Source organism: Garra rufa, chromosome 14 (assembly GCF_049309525.1).
Source record: "Garra rufa chromosome 14, GarRuf1.0, whole genome shotgun sequence".
Classification (NCBI taxonomy): domain Eukaryota; kingdom Metazoa; phylum Chordata; class Actinopteri; order Cypriniformes; family Cyprinidae; genus Garra; species Garra rufa.
The window spans coordinates 14,313,731-14,328,707 of NC_133374.1; the positions used below are offsets into that span (position 1 = coordinate 14,313,731).

Below are 14,977 nucleotides of genomic sequence, written 5' to 3' on the forward strand. Positions count from 1 at the left end.
TGCTCACTGATGCTGTACAAGGAAAAGCGATGCATTAAGAGCCAGGGGTGTAAACTTTTGAACAGAATGCAGATGTGTCAGTCATTGTTGGTAAGGGTTCAAATACACAAAAATGCTGAAAACCAAATCATTTGTGGGACTGGAAGGATTTTTGAGCATTTTTCAACAGTACTTAATACAAAATAGCATGCATTTTGTATGATCGCTCTTATTTTGTAGATTCTGCAAGGTGTATGTAAACTTTTGACCTCAACTGTACTGTAGATGAAGTTAGCATTAACATCTCAAATCTCCATTCTGCAGTGAATGGGTGCCGTCAGATTGAGAGTCCAAACAGCTGATAAAATCATCACAGTAATCCACTAGTATTTAACACCACTCCAGTCCATCAATTAACGTCTTGGAAAAAAAAGTAAAAAATATGTATTTGCAATAAATCCATCATTAAGATGTATTTTTTAACTTCAAACTATTGCATCAAGGTAAAATATGAGTCCTTAATCCATATTTATGCTTTCTCCAGGGAAAAGTTGTCCCTTCTGAATCAGGAGAGAAATATGCACAGATCAGGAAAACAGCCAAAAACAATTCGAATTGGTGGATTTTTTAGGGAAGGACAAGAAGGGAACTTTTTCACTGGAGGAAATCAATATAGATTATGGACTTTATCCAAAAGTGAAGCATTAAAGCTAAAACACCTTAATGATGGATTTGTTTCTTCCAAAAAAACACAGATTTTCACATCACAAGGCATTAATTGATGGACCGGAGTCATGTGGATTGCTTAGATAGAACTGTAATGTTTTTATCAGCTGTCTTATGCTCTCATTCTGATGGCACCCATTCACTGCAAAGAATCCATTTTTAGAAGTTGAAGTTTTTCAGACATATGTGTTATGTGGTTATTTATTTTAGGAGGTCAGAGTAAAATTATGACTTTCATTGTCTTGATTAGGTCATGTACCTCAACCAGGAGCACTATTTCAGCATCGAGCAGGTCACAGCTATGTTGCTAACCAAATTGAAAGACATTGCAGAGGCTAATCTGCAGAAGAGAGTGGTGGAGTGTGTCATCTCCGTACGTATTTGCACTGGAGCTGTGAATATTACAGGAAATAATTTATTTTCCTGATACTTAATGGATACCAGAGGCATGTACCAGAAATAGAGGCTTTTAGTTCATTAGAAATTCTCCCAAAATTATTTATAGTGATCGTAATGTATTATAGTAATTTTTAGTCTTGTCATGATGATATTTTAGTGAAAAGGTCTTGCTTCATTATCATACAGCTGTAAATTTTAACCAGGCTGTTTTTAATTTGCACGTAAACCACAAATGTGCAAGCCACCAATCCGATGGTTTGTTTGTGTTATTTCTTTGGCCATACAAATGATTTTGTCACGCATAGATCCCCTCATTCTTCACTGATTCAGAAAGGAGGTCTGTGCTGGATGCTGCCAAGATTGCCGGCCTGAATTGCCTGAAGCTAATGAATGACAGCACTGCAGGTATCTTTTGAATTAATGAAACTCCCAACAACAGTGCCTTTGCCACATCCGAAGCAATGTTGACAGTGTCATTTATCATTCCAGTGGCGTTAAACTATGGCATATACAAGGAGGATCTTTCAGGCTGTGATGAGAATTCAAAGATTGTGGCATTTGTGGACATGGGCCACTCAGCTCTCCAGGTCTCTGTTTGTGCTTTCAACAAAGGCAAACTTAAGGTGAGTCTCACTCAGTCAAAGTCTGACGCTTTTGTAGATCCCAACTTTGCATTTTCATGCACGTCAGTGAATGCTCTGTATTTTTCAGGTGCTGTCGACCGCCTTTGATCCTTATTTGGGAGGGAAAGACTTTGATCAGAGGCTGGTGGAATACTTCTGTGCTGAATTTAAGTCCAAGTACAAGATGGATGTAAAGTCCAAGGCTCGAGCTGTGTTGCGACTGACACAAGAGTGTGAGAAACTCAAGAAACTGATGAGCAGCAACTCCACAGACATTCTCCTCAACATTGAGTGCTTCATGGACGATAAAGACGTATGTGGGAAAATGAACAGGTATGTAACTGTTAGTATTATTTAGAATTTTTGTTAAAAAATGGTAGGGTGACCATATTTTATTTTTCCAAAAAAGAGGACGTATTACGGGGTTGCTGGGGATTGGGGTCCTAGTTTTGCTATCAAAATATGTCATTTTCATACCAAAACTACATATTTTATCGATTTTATGTTTTTAGTGTTTTATTTAGTTATGCAGTGTCTTGTGAAAGTATTGATACCCATTAATTTTTTTCACATTTTATGTTGCTGCCTAATGTTAAACTCTTTAAATTAAATTTACATTGATCCCACATCAATTTACACTCCATACACCATAATGACAAAGCAAAACAGGTTATAAATAAAACTGCACTTATTCCATTGCATAAGTATTCATACCCTTATCTAAGAGAGTTGGAATTTAGCTCAGGAGCATTCATATTACTTGTAGATGTTACTACACTTTGAATGGAGTTAACCTCTGGCAAATTTATTTGAATGGGTATGATTTGGAAAGGCACACACATCTTAATAAAAGGTCTAACAGCTGAAAATGTATATCAAAGCAAAAACCAAGCCCGGTGGTCAGAAAAAATGGCTCAAGAGTTCAGAAACAGGATTACATTAAGCCACACATCTGGGGAAGAGTTTAGAAAAAATTCTGCTGTATTGAAGGTTAACAGAGTCATGTAGTCTCCATTACCCTTAAAGGAGTAGTTCACTTTCATAACAACAATGCACAGATAATGTACTCACCCCCTTGTCATCCAAGATGTTCAAGTCTTTCTTTTCTCAGTCGTAAATTGTTTTTTTTGTTTTTTTTGAGAAAAACATTTCAGGATTTCTCTCTTTATAATGGATATGGATGGAGCCCCGAAGTTTGAACTTCCAAAATGCACTTTAAATGCACTTTAAATGCAGCTTCAAAAGGCTCTAAACTATCCTAAACACACTTGGAATTTGCAACAAAGCACCTAAACAACTTTCAGATTGTCAGGAACAAGATTCTCTGATCTGATGAAATTCTAAGCATCATGTATGGAGGAAACCAGTGACTGCTCATCACCAGCAAAGTACCGTCACAAATGTAAAGCATGGAGGTACAGTAGCAGCCTCATGTTGTGGGGCTGTTTTTCAGCGTCAGGGACTGAGGGACTCATCAGAGTAAAAGAAAAGCTCTAAGCACCAATATATTGACACAGCCTTAATAAAAATCCAGAACAGAGGATTCAGAACCTCAGACTGGGTAGAAAGTTCACCTTCCAACAGGACAATGACCATAAGTACACTGCAAGAGTAGCTAATATACAACTACGTGAATGTCCTTGAGTAGCCAACAAGCTAAGAAGTCACAACTGAAAATGCTTTCCTCTTCCACACAGGGCCAAATTTGAGGAGCTGTGTGCTGACCTGATTGAGAGAGTGATGGTTCCTTTGATGACGGCTGTAGAACAGGCTCACGTGCGGCTACAGGACATCAGTGCTGTGGAGATTGTAGGGGGAGCCACACGGATCCCTGCTGTAAAGGCCCAGATCAGTAAGTTATTCAGGAGGGATGTGAGCACTACATTGAATGCAGATGAAGCAGTGGCCAGAGGGTGTGCGTTACAGGTAAATGGCTTTTACTCTATGTAACAAACAACATAATTTGAATAATTTAAAGCTGAAGGGTATAATAATGTTAAATTATTTTCCCCTTTCCTAGTTTAATATGCAGCTATAACTATTTAACTATTCAAAGATTGATTAGGGTTGATTAGAGTATCCCAACTAGCTGCTTTTTGTATTTCTGTGGAAGCTGTTATTCTTTTTTCCCTTTTGAATAGAAATTTCAAAACAACATATATACTTGATATATTACTTGATCAATTTAAAGTTCTTGCTAAAATAAAACCGTACTGGTCCCAAACTTTTATACGATAGTGTGTTTTCAGGCATAATGCACACTGTATTTTGCAGAATGTGAAAACAGTGCGAAATCTGTACAAAAATAAAATATTGATTGCATGAAATATTAATGTGTTGTATAATGGTTTTTCCATAGTGTGCCATGCTCTCTCCTGCATTCAGAGTGCGAGACTTCTCCATCACAGATGCTATTACGTTCCCTGTTTCTCTTTCCTGGACAAGTGAAGCAGATGAAGGCAAATCGTAAGCTCAGCTAGCTACTTTACTTTATATCAGAGCCATGCACAGGGAAACATGCTACTGTTTTCATTTTATTTGGTTTAACACTTAACATCTACTTGCATAGGCTGTACTCTGCATCTCACATAATAATGCACTTCTTACTTCTCCATGCCTTCCAGCTGTTGCGAGATATTTGGCAGGAATCATCCCTGTCCCTCAGCCAAAATGATCACGTTTAACAGGAGCAAGCCTTTCATTCTGGAAGCTTTTTATTCGGATCTGACTTTGCTGCCCTTTCCTGAGGCGAAGATTGGTGAGAATCAAAGGGTTTTCCTTAAGGCCATAGTAGTGTTTATATTGTGGTATATAGATGGTACAGATAATATATTTTGAATGTAAATTAATGCTATGTGTAAAATGCTTCCACAGCTGAATATAAAGTGCAGAACATTCAACCTCAGGAGAATGGAGAAAAAGCGAAGGTGAAAGTAAAAGTTCAAGTAAACGCTAGCGGTATAGTCAGCGTGAGCTCAGCTACTATGGTCCTGAGGGTCAGCTCAAACGAATCTGAAACCACAGAAATAAATGAGATTTACAGTCACGATGGCTCTGATGATATTGACATTGAGGTGGGTACCACATTAGACTTGTTTCATAATCATGAGTGTACTAACAGCAAAATCTAGTTATTGTGTTATATAATGCTTGCATCTTTTGGTTATATATATATATATATATATATATATATATATATATTGTATGTGTGTGTCTTTATATATAAACATGTACAGTACACACACATATATTATGCACATAAAATAGATTTTGGATGTGATTAATCATTGCCCAGCACTACTTATTTTACATATATTGTACCTTAAACATAATATTTAAATAATGACTGCTATATAAGAACTATAACTAGGACAAAACAGCTTCAAATTAATATAGTAAGATTCTGTAATATACGCGGCAAACCATGTTTTGGTTATATTTATTTTTCATTCTCAGATATTACTTAGTAATTAGCAAGTAATTAGTTATATATTATACTATTGTTTTTGTAAAAGTAAAAAGTCTAAGTAAATGTCAAGAAAAACAGTCAATAGAACTTAGTTTTATACACATTAATACCACAAACATTTTTTTTAAAGAACTGCTATATAGGGACTATAACTTATGGAAGCCTGTTTCTGCCACTAAATAAAAAAGATAATTGCGATTATGACTTTTTTTTCTTAGAATTGTAAGATATAAACTCACGATTGTGAGTTATAAACTCAAAATTCGGAGATTTAAACTCGCAATTCCAAGAAATAAAGTGGAAATTTTGAGAAATAAAGTCAATTCAGAGATTTTTCCTCCGAAATGTTCATTTATATTTCACAATAGATTTTTCTTTCTCAGAATTACATTTTTTCTCAGAACTTGCAATTCTGAGTTTCTAACTCACGATTGCGAGTTAAGTCAGAATTGTGAAATGGAAACTGATGTAAACATGTAGACTATGTAATTGGACTTTATAACTCGCAGTTGTGAGTTTATACCTCAAAATTCAGAGAAAAAGTCATAATTGCAAGAAAAAAGTCAGAACTGTGAGATAAAGACTCGTAATTGCAAAAAAAAAAAAAAAAAAAAAGCAATTCCAAGTTTATATTAAAGCTGCAAGCAGCGATGAACGGGCCCTCGCACACGGGCTCACCGCCGACCGGTGGCTTTAGGAAAACAGCAAACGGTGGGTAGTATGCTTTTAATACAGTAAAAATAGGAGAAATATGTCAAAGTCACTTAAATGTGCCAAATTTCCTGCTGCCAGCTGGTGGCGCTATGCCTATAACTGATTATTGGCATGTAGATGTGTTCAGGCCACCACTTTCATCAAACATATGAAGTTTGGTGCAGATTGAACATGGTATGTTTGAGTTAGTGAAAGATATGATATATCCTGCTGCCAACAGGTGGCGCTATGATAATATCTGAATATTGGCCTTTAGGTGTCTTCAGGCCAGGACTCTTACCAAACCTGTGAAGTTTGAGGCAGATCGGACATTTTATGGCTGAGTTATAACAACTTCTATGTCCATGGCGAATCATCAAACTTTGTCACGCCGCCACGGACACGCCCTTTAACGAAAACTCAAGATCTTCGCAATTTAACATCTCTAAGGCCTCTAGATCAGACTGACCAAATATAATGTTGATATCATTAAATCTCTAGGAGGAGTTTGATACAAGTCATTTCCTGTTGCCAACAGGTGGCGCTGTGATTATAATAGAATATTGGCCTTCAGATGTGTTCAGGCCAGGACTCTTATCGAATATGTGAAGTTTGAGGCAAATCGGACATTTTATGGCTGAGTTATAACAAGTTTTATATCCATGGCGAGACCTCGAAATTTGTCAGGCCGCCACGGACACGCCCTTTACCGAAAACTCAAGATCTTCACAATTTAACATCGCTAAGGCCTTTATATTAGACTGACCGATTTTGGTGTTGATCTGTATAAATCTCTAGGAGGAGTTGGTTGTAGAGTACAGCATGACACTTCCTGTTGCCAGCAGGTGGCGCTATGACTATAACTGAATATGGGCATGTAGATGTCATCAGGTCAGGAGTGTTATCACACATGTGAAGTTTGGGACAGATCGGACATTTTATGCCTAAGTTATAGCAACTTCCTTTTTCATGGCGAAACATCGAAATTTGCGAGGCCGCCACGGACACGCCCTCCGATGAAAACTCTAGATCTTCACAATTTAACGTCACAAAGGGCTTTAGATTAGACTCACCAAATTTGGTGTTGATCGGAATAAATCTCTAGGAGGAGTTCGTTCAAGTATGACACCTGAAAATGGCAAAAATGACACAAATTTTGCTGAGAAAATTAATAATAACCGACTTCCTGTTGGGTTTCGGATTTTATCTCAAGAGGCTTTTTTGTAGGTATTGGTGTGCTACATGTGTGTACCGATTTTTGTGCATGTACGATAATCACAGCTGAATGCGCACACCGCGGAACGTGTAAAGGTGGCGCTATCGAGCCATTTTGCCACACCCACTTCTGCAACCCATATCAGACGTAAATTTTCGCCAGGTCTCATGTGTGTGCGAAGTTTCATGAGTTTTCGGGTATGTCTAAGCCCTCAAAAATGCGATTCATTTTGGAGAATAATAATAATTAAAGCTGCAAGCAGCGATGAACGGGCCCTCGCACACGGGCTCACCGCCGACCGGTGGCTTTAGGAACACAGCAAATGGTGGGTAGTATGCTTTTAATACAGTAAAAATAGGAGAAATATGTCAAAGTCACTTAAATGTGCCAAATTTCCTGCTGCCAGCTGGTGGCGCTATGCCTATAACTGATTATTGGCATGTAGATGTGTTCAGGCCGGCACTTTCATCAAACATATGAAGTTTGGTGCAGATTGACCTTGGTTTGTTTGAGTTAGTGAAAGATATGATATATCCTGCTGCCAACAGGTGGCGCTATGATAATATCTGAATATTGGCCTTTAGGTATCTTCAGGCCAGGACTCTTACCAAACCTGTGAAGTTTGAGGCAGATCGGACATTTTATGGCTGAGTTATGACAACTTCTATGTCCATGGCGAAACATCAAACTTTGTCACGCCGCCACAGACACGCCCTTTAACGAAAACTCAAGATCTTCGCAATTTAACATCTCCAAGGCCTCTAGATCAGACTGAGCAAATATAAAGTTGATATCATTAAATCTCTAGGAGGAGTTTGCTACAAGTCATTTCCTGTTGCCAACAGGTGGCGCTGTGATTATAATAGAATATTGGCCTTCAGATTTGTTCAGGCCAGGACTCTTATCGAACATGTGAAGTTTGAGGCAAATCGGACATTATATGGCTGAGTTATAACAAGTTTTATATCCATGGCGAGACCTCGAAATTTGTCAGGCCGCCACGGACACGCCCTTCAACGAAAACTCAAGATCTTCGCAATTTAACAACACTAAAGCCTTTTGATTAGACTGACCGATTTTGGTGTTGATCTGTATAAATCTCTAGGAGGAGTTTGTTGCAGAGTACAGCATGACACTTCCTGGTGCCAGCAGGTGGCGCTATGACTATAACTGAATATGGGCATGTAGATGTCATCAGGTCAGGAGTGTTATCACACATGTGAAGTTTGGGGCAGATCGGGCATTTTATGCCTGAGTTATAGCAACTTCCTTTTTCATGGCGAAGCATCGAAATTTGCCAGGCCGCCACGGACACGCCCTCCGATGAAAACTCTAGATCTTCGCAATTTAACTTCACAAAGGGCTTTAGATTAGACTCACCAAATTTGCCGTTGATCCGAATAAATCTCTAGGAGGAGTTCGTTCAAGTATGACGCCTGAAAATGGCAAAAATTACACAAATTTTGCTAAGAAAATTAAAAATAACCGACTTCCTGTTGGGTGTCAAATTTTGCTCCAAGAGGCTTTTTTGTAGGTATTGGTGAGCTAGATGTGTGTACCGATTTTCGTGCATGTACGTGAATCACAACTGAAAGCGCACACCGCGGAACGTGTAAAGGTGGCGCTATCGAGCCATTTTGCCACACCCACTTCTGCAACCCATATCAGACGTAAATTTTCGCCAGGTCTGATGTGTGTGCGAAGTTTCATGAGTTTTTGGGTATGTCTAAGCCCTCAAAAATGCGATTCATTTTGGAGAAGAATAATAATAATAATAATAATTAAAGCTGCAAGCAGCGATGGTAGGGCCCTCGCACTCGGGCTCACCGCCGATCGGTGGCGAATGGTGGGCACAATGCTATTAACACAGAAAATGTAGGAGGAATATGTCAAAGTCATTGATATGTGCCAATCTTCCTTCTGCCAGCTGGTGGCGCTATGCCTATAACTGAATATTGGCATGCAGATGTGTTCAGGCCAGTGCTTTTATCAAACATATGAAGTTTGGTGAAGCTTGAACATGGCATGCTTGAGTGTAAGTCATGACATATCCTGCTGCCAACAGGTGGCGCTATTACAAAATATTGGCTTTTAGATGTCTTCAGGCCAGGACTATTGGCAAACATGTCAAGTTTGGTGCAAATTGTACATTGCATGCTTAAGTTAGTGTAAAACAAGTAATTTGCTGTTGCCAGCTGGTGGCGCTATGACTATAACTAAATATTGGCATGTAAATGTATTCAGGCCAAGACTCTTATCAAACATATTAAGTTTGGGGCTGATTGGACATTGCATGCCTGAGTTACAGTAACTTCCTGTTTCATTGCATTAAGAGTATGCTTTAGCACTTAGCTAAATATTGCTAACATGTTTCTAGCATGTTGCTACCCTATTTAACACTTGTTGATATTTTTAAAATGTTGCTGGGCATCCACAACAGTATTAAACATGTGACTTCCTGTTGCCAGCAGGTGGCACTATGACTATAACTGAATATGGGCATGGGCTTGTGTTCAGACCAGGACTCTTATCAAACATATTAAGCTTGGGTCAGATTGGACATTGTATGCATGAGTTACACTTATTTTTCTTTGTATTAATATCATGCTTTAGCTCTCAGCTAAGTGTTGCTAGCATGTTTTAACATGATTCTAGCATGATGCTAGCCTATTTAAAACTTGCTGACGCTTTTTATTATGTTGCTAGGAGTCCGTAACACCATTAAACGTCACTTCCTGTTGTCAGCAGGTGGCGCTGTGACTATAACTGAATATGGGCATGTATATATCTTCAGGCCAGGACTCTTATCAAACGTGAAGTTTGGGGCTGATTGGACATTGCATGTCTGAGTTACAGTAACTTCCTGTTTTATGTCTTTAACAACATGCTTTAGCACTAAGTAAGTGTTGCTAGCATGTTTGAGTACGTTTTAAACTAGTTTAGCACTCAATGGCTTTTTTAGTGTGTTGCTAATAGTGTGTCACAGTGTTAAACATGTCACTTCCTGTTGACAGTAGGTGGCGCTATAACTATAACTGAATACGGGCATGGGCGTGTGTTTAGGCCAGGATTCTTATCAAACATGTTAAGTTTGGGGCTGATTGGACATTGTATGCCTGAGTTAGAGTAACTTCCTGTTTCATTGTATTATTAGCATGCTTTAGCATATTAGCTAAGTGTTGCTAGCATGCTTTATTATTTTTGTAGCATGTTGAAAATTAAGTTTGGGTCAGATTCAACATTATATACATGAGTTACAGCAATTTCCTTTTGTATTTGTATTAATAGCATGCTTTAGCTGTTAGCTAAGTGCTGCTAGCATGTTTTAGCATGTTTGTAGCATGTTGCTAGCCTATTTAAGACTTGTTAACGCTTTTCAATATGTTTCTAGGAGTCCGTAACAGTGTTAAACATGTCATTTCCTGTTGTCAGCAGGTGGCGCCATGACTATAACTGAATATGGGCACTGATGTGTGTTCAGGACCGGACTGTCATCAAACATGTGAAGTTTGAGGCAGATCGGACATCGTATGCCTGAGTTATAGCAACTTCCTTTTTCATGGCGAAACATCAAAGTTTCTCCGGCCGCCACGGACACGCCCTTCGACGAAAACTCTAAAGCTTCGCAATTTAACATCGCAAAGGCCTTATGATGACACTCAGCAAATTTGAAGATGATCGGATAAAAACTGTAGGAGGAGTTCGTTAAAGTATGAGGCCTGAAAATGGCAAAAACTGCACAAAAATCGTACAGGAAATTCAATATAACGGACTTCCTGTTGGGTTTCGGATGTTGCACCAGGAGACTTTTTTGTAGGTATTGGTGTGTTACATATGTGTACCGAGTTTCGTACATGTACGTGAAACGTAGCTCGAGGGGCACTCCGTTGAAATTTTATAGGTGGCGCTATCGAGCCATTTTGCCACACCCACTTTTGAAAACGATATCAGATGTAAATTTTCGCCAGGTCTGATGCGTGTGCAAAGTTTCGTGAGTTTTCGGGCATGTTTAGGCCCTCAAAAAGACTTTTCATTTTGGAGAAGAAGAAGAAGAAGAAGAATAATAATAAACGGAGCAATTCCAATAGGGTCCTCGCACTGTAGTGCTCGGGCCCTAATAATAATAAACGAAGCAGATCCAATAGGGTCCTCACACCATCGGTGCTCGGGCCCTAATAATAATTAAAGCTGCGAGCAGCGATGAACGGGCCCTCGCACCCGGGCTCACCGCCGACCGGTGGCTTCAGGAAAACAGCAAACGGTGGGCAGTATGCTTTTAATACAGTAAATATAGAAAAAATATGTCATAAGTCATTTAAATGTGCCAAACTTGCCGCTGCCAGCTGGTGGCGCTATGCCTTTAACTGATTATTGGCATGTAGATGTGTTCAGGCCAGCACTATTATCAAACATATGAAGTTTGGTGCAGATTGACCTTGGTATGTTTGAGTTAGTGAAATATATGAGATATCCTGCTGCCAACAGGTGGCGCTATGATAATATCTGAATATTGGTCTTTAGGTGTCTTCAGGCCAGGACTCTTACCAAACCTGTGAATTTTGTGGCAGATCAGACAGTTTCAGGCTAAGTTATAACCACTTCTATGTCTATGCAGAAACATCAAACTTTGTCAGGCCACCACGGACATGCCCTTTAATGAAAACTCAAGATCTTCACAATTTAACATCTCTAAGGCCTCAAGATCAGACTGACCAAATATAATGTTGATTTAATTAAATGCAATCAATGCAAGGACTTCAGATAGATGCCATCTGTGAACCAGTATGCTACAAATAAGAACATGTAATTCATGATAATAGCAAAATGTTATTATTGCTTCCTTTATATCCACCACTTCTGCTTAAATGTCATTGTTACCTATCTGTACAATTTTTGTATAATATATTTTTGTATAAAATCAATTGTTGTCATAACTAAGAATCAATAAGGAAGACGGTGCCCAGTTGGCACATGCATTCACAGTAACCATCTGCTAGTTTGGATTTTAAGTTTACAGAATTGAAAGGGTTACACTTTAAAATCAACACACAGACACATACACACAAAATATAAAATGTTGCCATCCAGTTTCATTTGTTAAAATTAACTATATCAGTTAACATGACCAATAAATAAATAGCATTTATTAATGTTAATTAATATTAAGCTAAAAAAAGTATTCATATAAAGTTTATGTACAGTGAATTAACATGAACATGAACACAGTTCATGTGGGTGTACAGCAATACACAATAAAGTGCTCTATAAACGCTTCATTCTTTCAAAATATCTTTAAAAATCAAGTTGAGTATTTTAACGGGGTGATATATATATTTATAACTGTTCTTAAAATTATGGTTTTCAGATGTTTTGAAGAGATAACAGTAACGTTTGTTTTGTTGTCAAAGTTTGTCTTAATTTTTTATTATTATTATTTTATATTCAATAAATAACACTATGTAAATATTGTCTATCAATGAAGATAAATTGATCATGCTAAAAAGTTGTATTTTTTTAAATCTTTTGCTATGTGACTGAATAGGACAAGTTCATGGTACAGTTAAGTAAAAAATAAATAAAAAACAACAACTGCAAAATACGAACAATGAAAGACTTAGTGACCCTTTATATTTTCTCAAAATATCAGACTCTCAAAGATCAGACATATTTATGTAATTACACTACATATGTGCATTTTTTGTTCAAAGATGGTCTGTAGGATGGCTCTCTACTCTGTCACCCTCTCTGCCTCTCACCCCTCCCCCCTGCAATAATGAGCTTCTCTGTGCCTGACTGAACGCACACACATACTGTAGAGACATTCACCAGAGTGACAGCAGGTTTCTGAGTTATTTTTTTAATTTTCTTTAATTCATTGAAGCTTGTATAAAATTAATATTTCCAGCACTTGCTCAGAATGATTAGATCTCTGTGTGAAAAAAGTTTTAAAGAGTTTGGATGCTGCACTTTAAAGATATAAAAAATTAGGGTTATGTTTTTTACTACATCTTTAAAAAATCACCACGTCAACACCGTTCGAGATATCCCAAATCCGCTCGCAATTTAACATCTTCAGAATCTTCTCTTCATGTTAAAAAAGTTTGGTGTGAACAGCTGGTTGTTCTTAGGAGTAGTGTGAATTTGTTTACTACCTGATTTTTCAAAAAATCCACCTTCAAATCAAAATAGCCGGCTTTCTGTTGGTCTTAGCTAATGAGTTTGATTTAGAAAGTTGTCCAGATTGATGAGAACAATATATGTACAGAGTTTGGTGACTGTAGGAAAAACTAACCCCCCAACTTTTGTCAAAAGATGGCGCTATAGAGTGCCTGCTCCACGCCCATTTATGACCTTTTGCCAGTGTCTAACTATCATTAATATTGATGTGTGTGTTGAGTTTCATGAAATTCTAAGCATGTTATCTGCCTCGAAAAGACAGGAATGTAATTTTAAAGTTTGACACGTTGCCATGGCAACAGCATTTGATTTATCATCGACCCCTTTACATATTCTTATCGGCCGTGTTTTGACATGATTTTGATGAAGTTTAAAGAAAATCGAGTAAAATTAAGAGGCTGATTTCAAAGCATTTTGAAAATGACACGTTTCCTGCTGCCAGTTGGTGGCGCTATAACTTTGACTCATAATAGTCACATTTATGGAATCGGCATCATACAAGGAACAAACTGGTGAAGTTTCATCAGAATCAGGCAATGTGTGCAACAGTTATTAGACACTTCCTGTTTCTCATTTCTCGCCATAACTTTGTCGCCTTGCCACGGCCAAACCGTTCGAGATATCAAAAATCTCCTCGCAATTTAGCGTCCCCAATGTCTTGAGATCATGCTGACCGAGTTTGGTGACAATCCCATGGAATTCCTGGGAGGAGTACGTTAAATTCCAGAGCATGCGCTTTTTAAACAGCCCTAAATATCTCACTTCCTGTTGCGTGGAGCCCATGACATAGAGTACAAAAGTTGTTCAGCTCGATGAGTTCTATATGTGTACCGAGTTTCATATGAGTACGTGCAAGTATGTGTGCGCAGTACATCAAGTTTTCAAACTGTGTTCCAGGGGGCGCTGTAGAGGCCCTGAACCACGCCCGGGTCCCAGCCTCTGTGGCGTCCGGACGACGGCAGATTCCGACGTGTGTGCAAATTTTCAAGAGTTTTTGAGTATGTTAAGGCCCCCAAAAGTGCCCCAACGGTTGAAAAAAAATAAAAATAAAAAAAAAAAAAAAAACAAATTAAAGCTGCAAGCAGCGTTGACCGGGCCCTCGCCGTCTGGCAGTCGCCATACTGATAGCATCTGGAAAACGGTGCCCAGTTGGCACATGCATTCACAATAACCCTTTGGACTAACCCTAACTGTCTCTCCTCCTGTCTGACTCTTTCTCTTACCACCCATCCCACCTCCTTACACTCAGCCACTTACCACACAAACACACACATAGAGTGCAGAGCAGAGTGAGATCAGATTTGTTTTTTAATTTTCTTTCATTCGTGGAGTTTTGTATAATTATGAAATGAACTGTGTTTAATCAGAATGAATAGTTATTTGTATGAAAAAAGTTTCAAAGAGTTAGGATGCTGCACTTTAAATATATAATAAATCATTGAAAATTGAAAATGGAAAATGAAATTCTAGGCATGCTATCTGCCTCAAAAACACAGGAAACAAATATTTGAATGTATTTTGTATTTTTATTTATTTGCCATGGCAACAGCATTTGATGCATCAGGGACGCCTTTACAGACTCTCATCGGCCGTGTTTTTACATCATTCTGATGAAGTTTGAAGAAAATCGAGTACAAATATATTGTTCGTTGTTCGTTCTTGTGTTAGTTCATTAACTAATGTTAACAAAAGAGA

At 38.2% G+C, this 14,977-nt stretch overlaps 1 protein-coding gene across 1 annotated transcript in view; it reads left to right on the forward strand.

The window, feature by feature from the left end:
- hsph1 (heat shock 105/110 protein 1) overlaps positions 1–14,977 on the forward strand; it is a 46,817-nt gene that overhangs the window by 2,721 nt on the left and 29,119 nt on the right. The window contains 8 exon segments of the mRNA XM_073817309.1: positions 956–1,078; positions 1,410–1,509; positions 1,594–1,727; positions 1,816–2,060; positions 3,425–3,653; positions 4,087–4,193; positions 4,352–4,485; positions 4,602–4,801. Coding sequence (XP_073673410.1) covers positions 956–1,078; positions 1,410–1,509; positions 1,594–1,727; positions 1,816–2,060; positions 3,425–3,653; positions 4,087–4,193; positions 4,352–4,485; positions 4,602–4,801 — 1,272 coding nt within the window.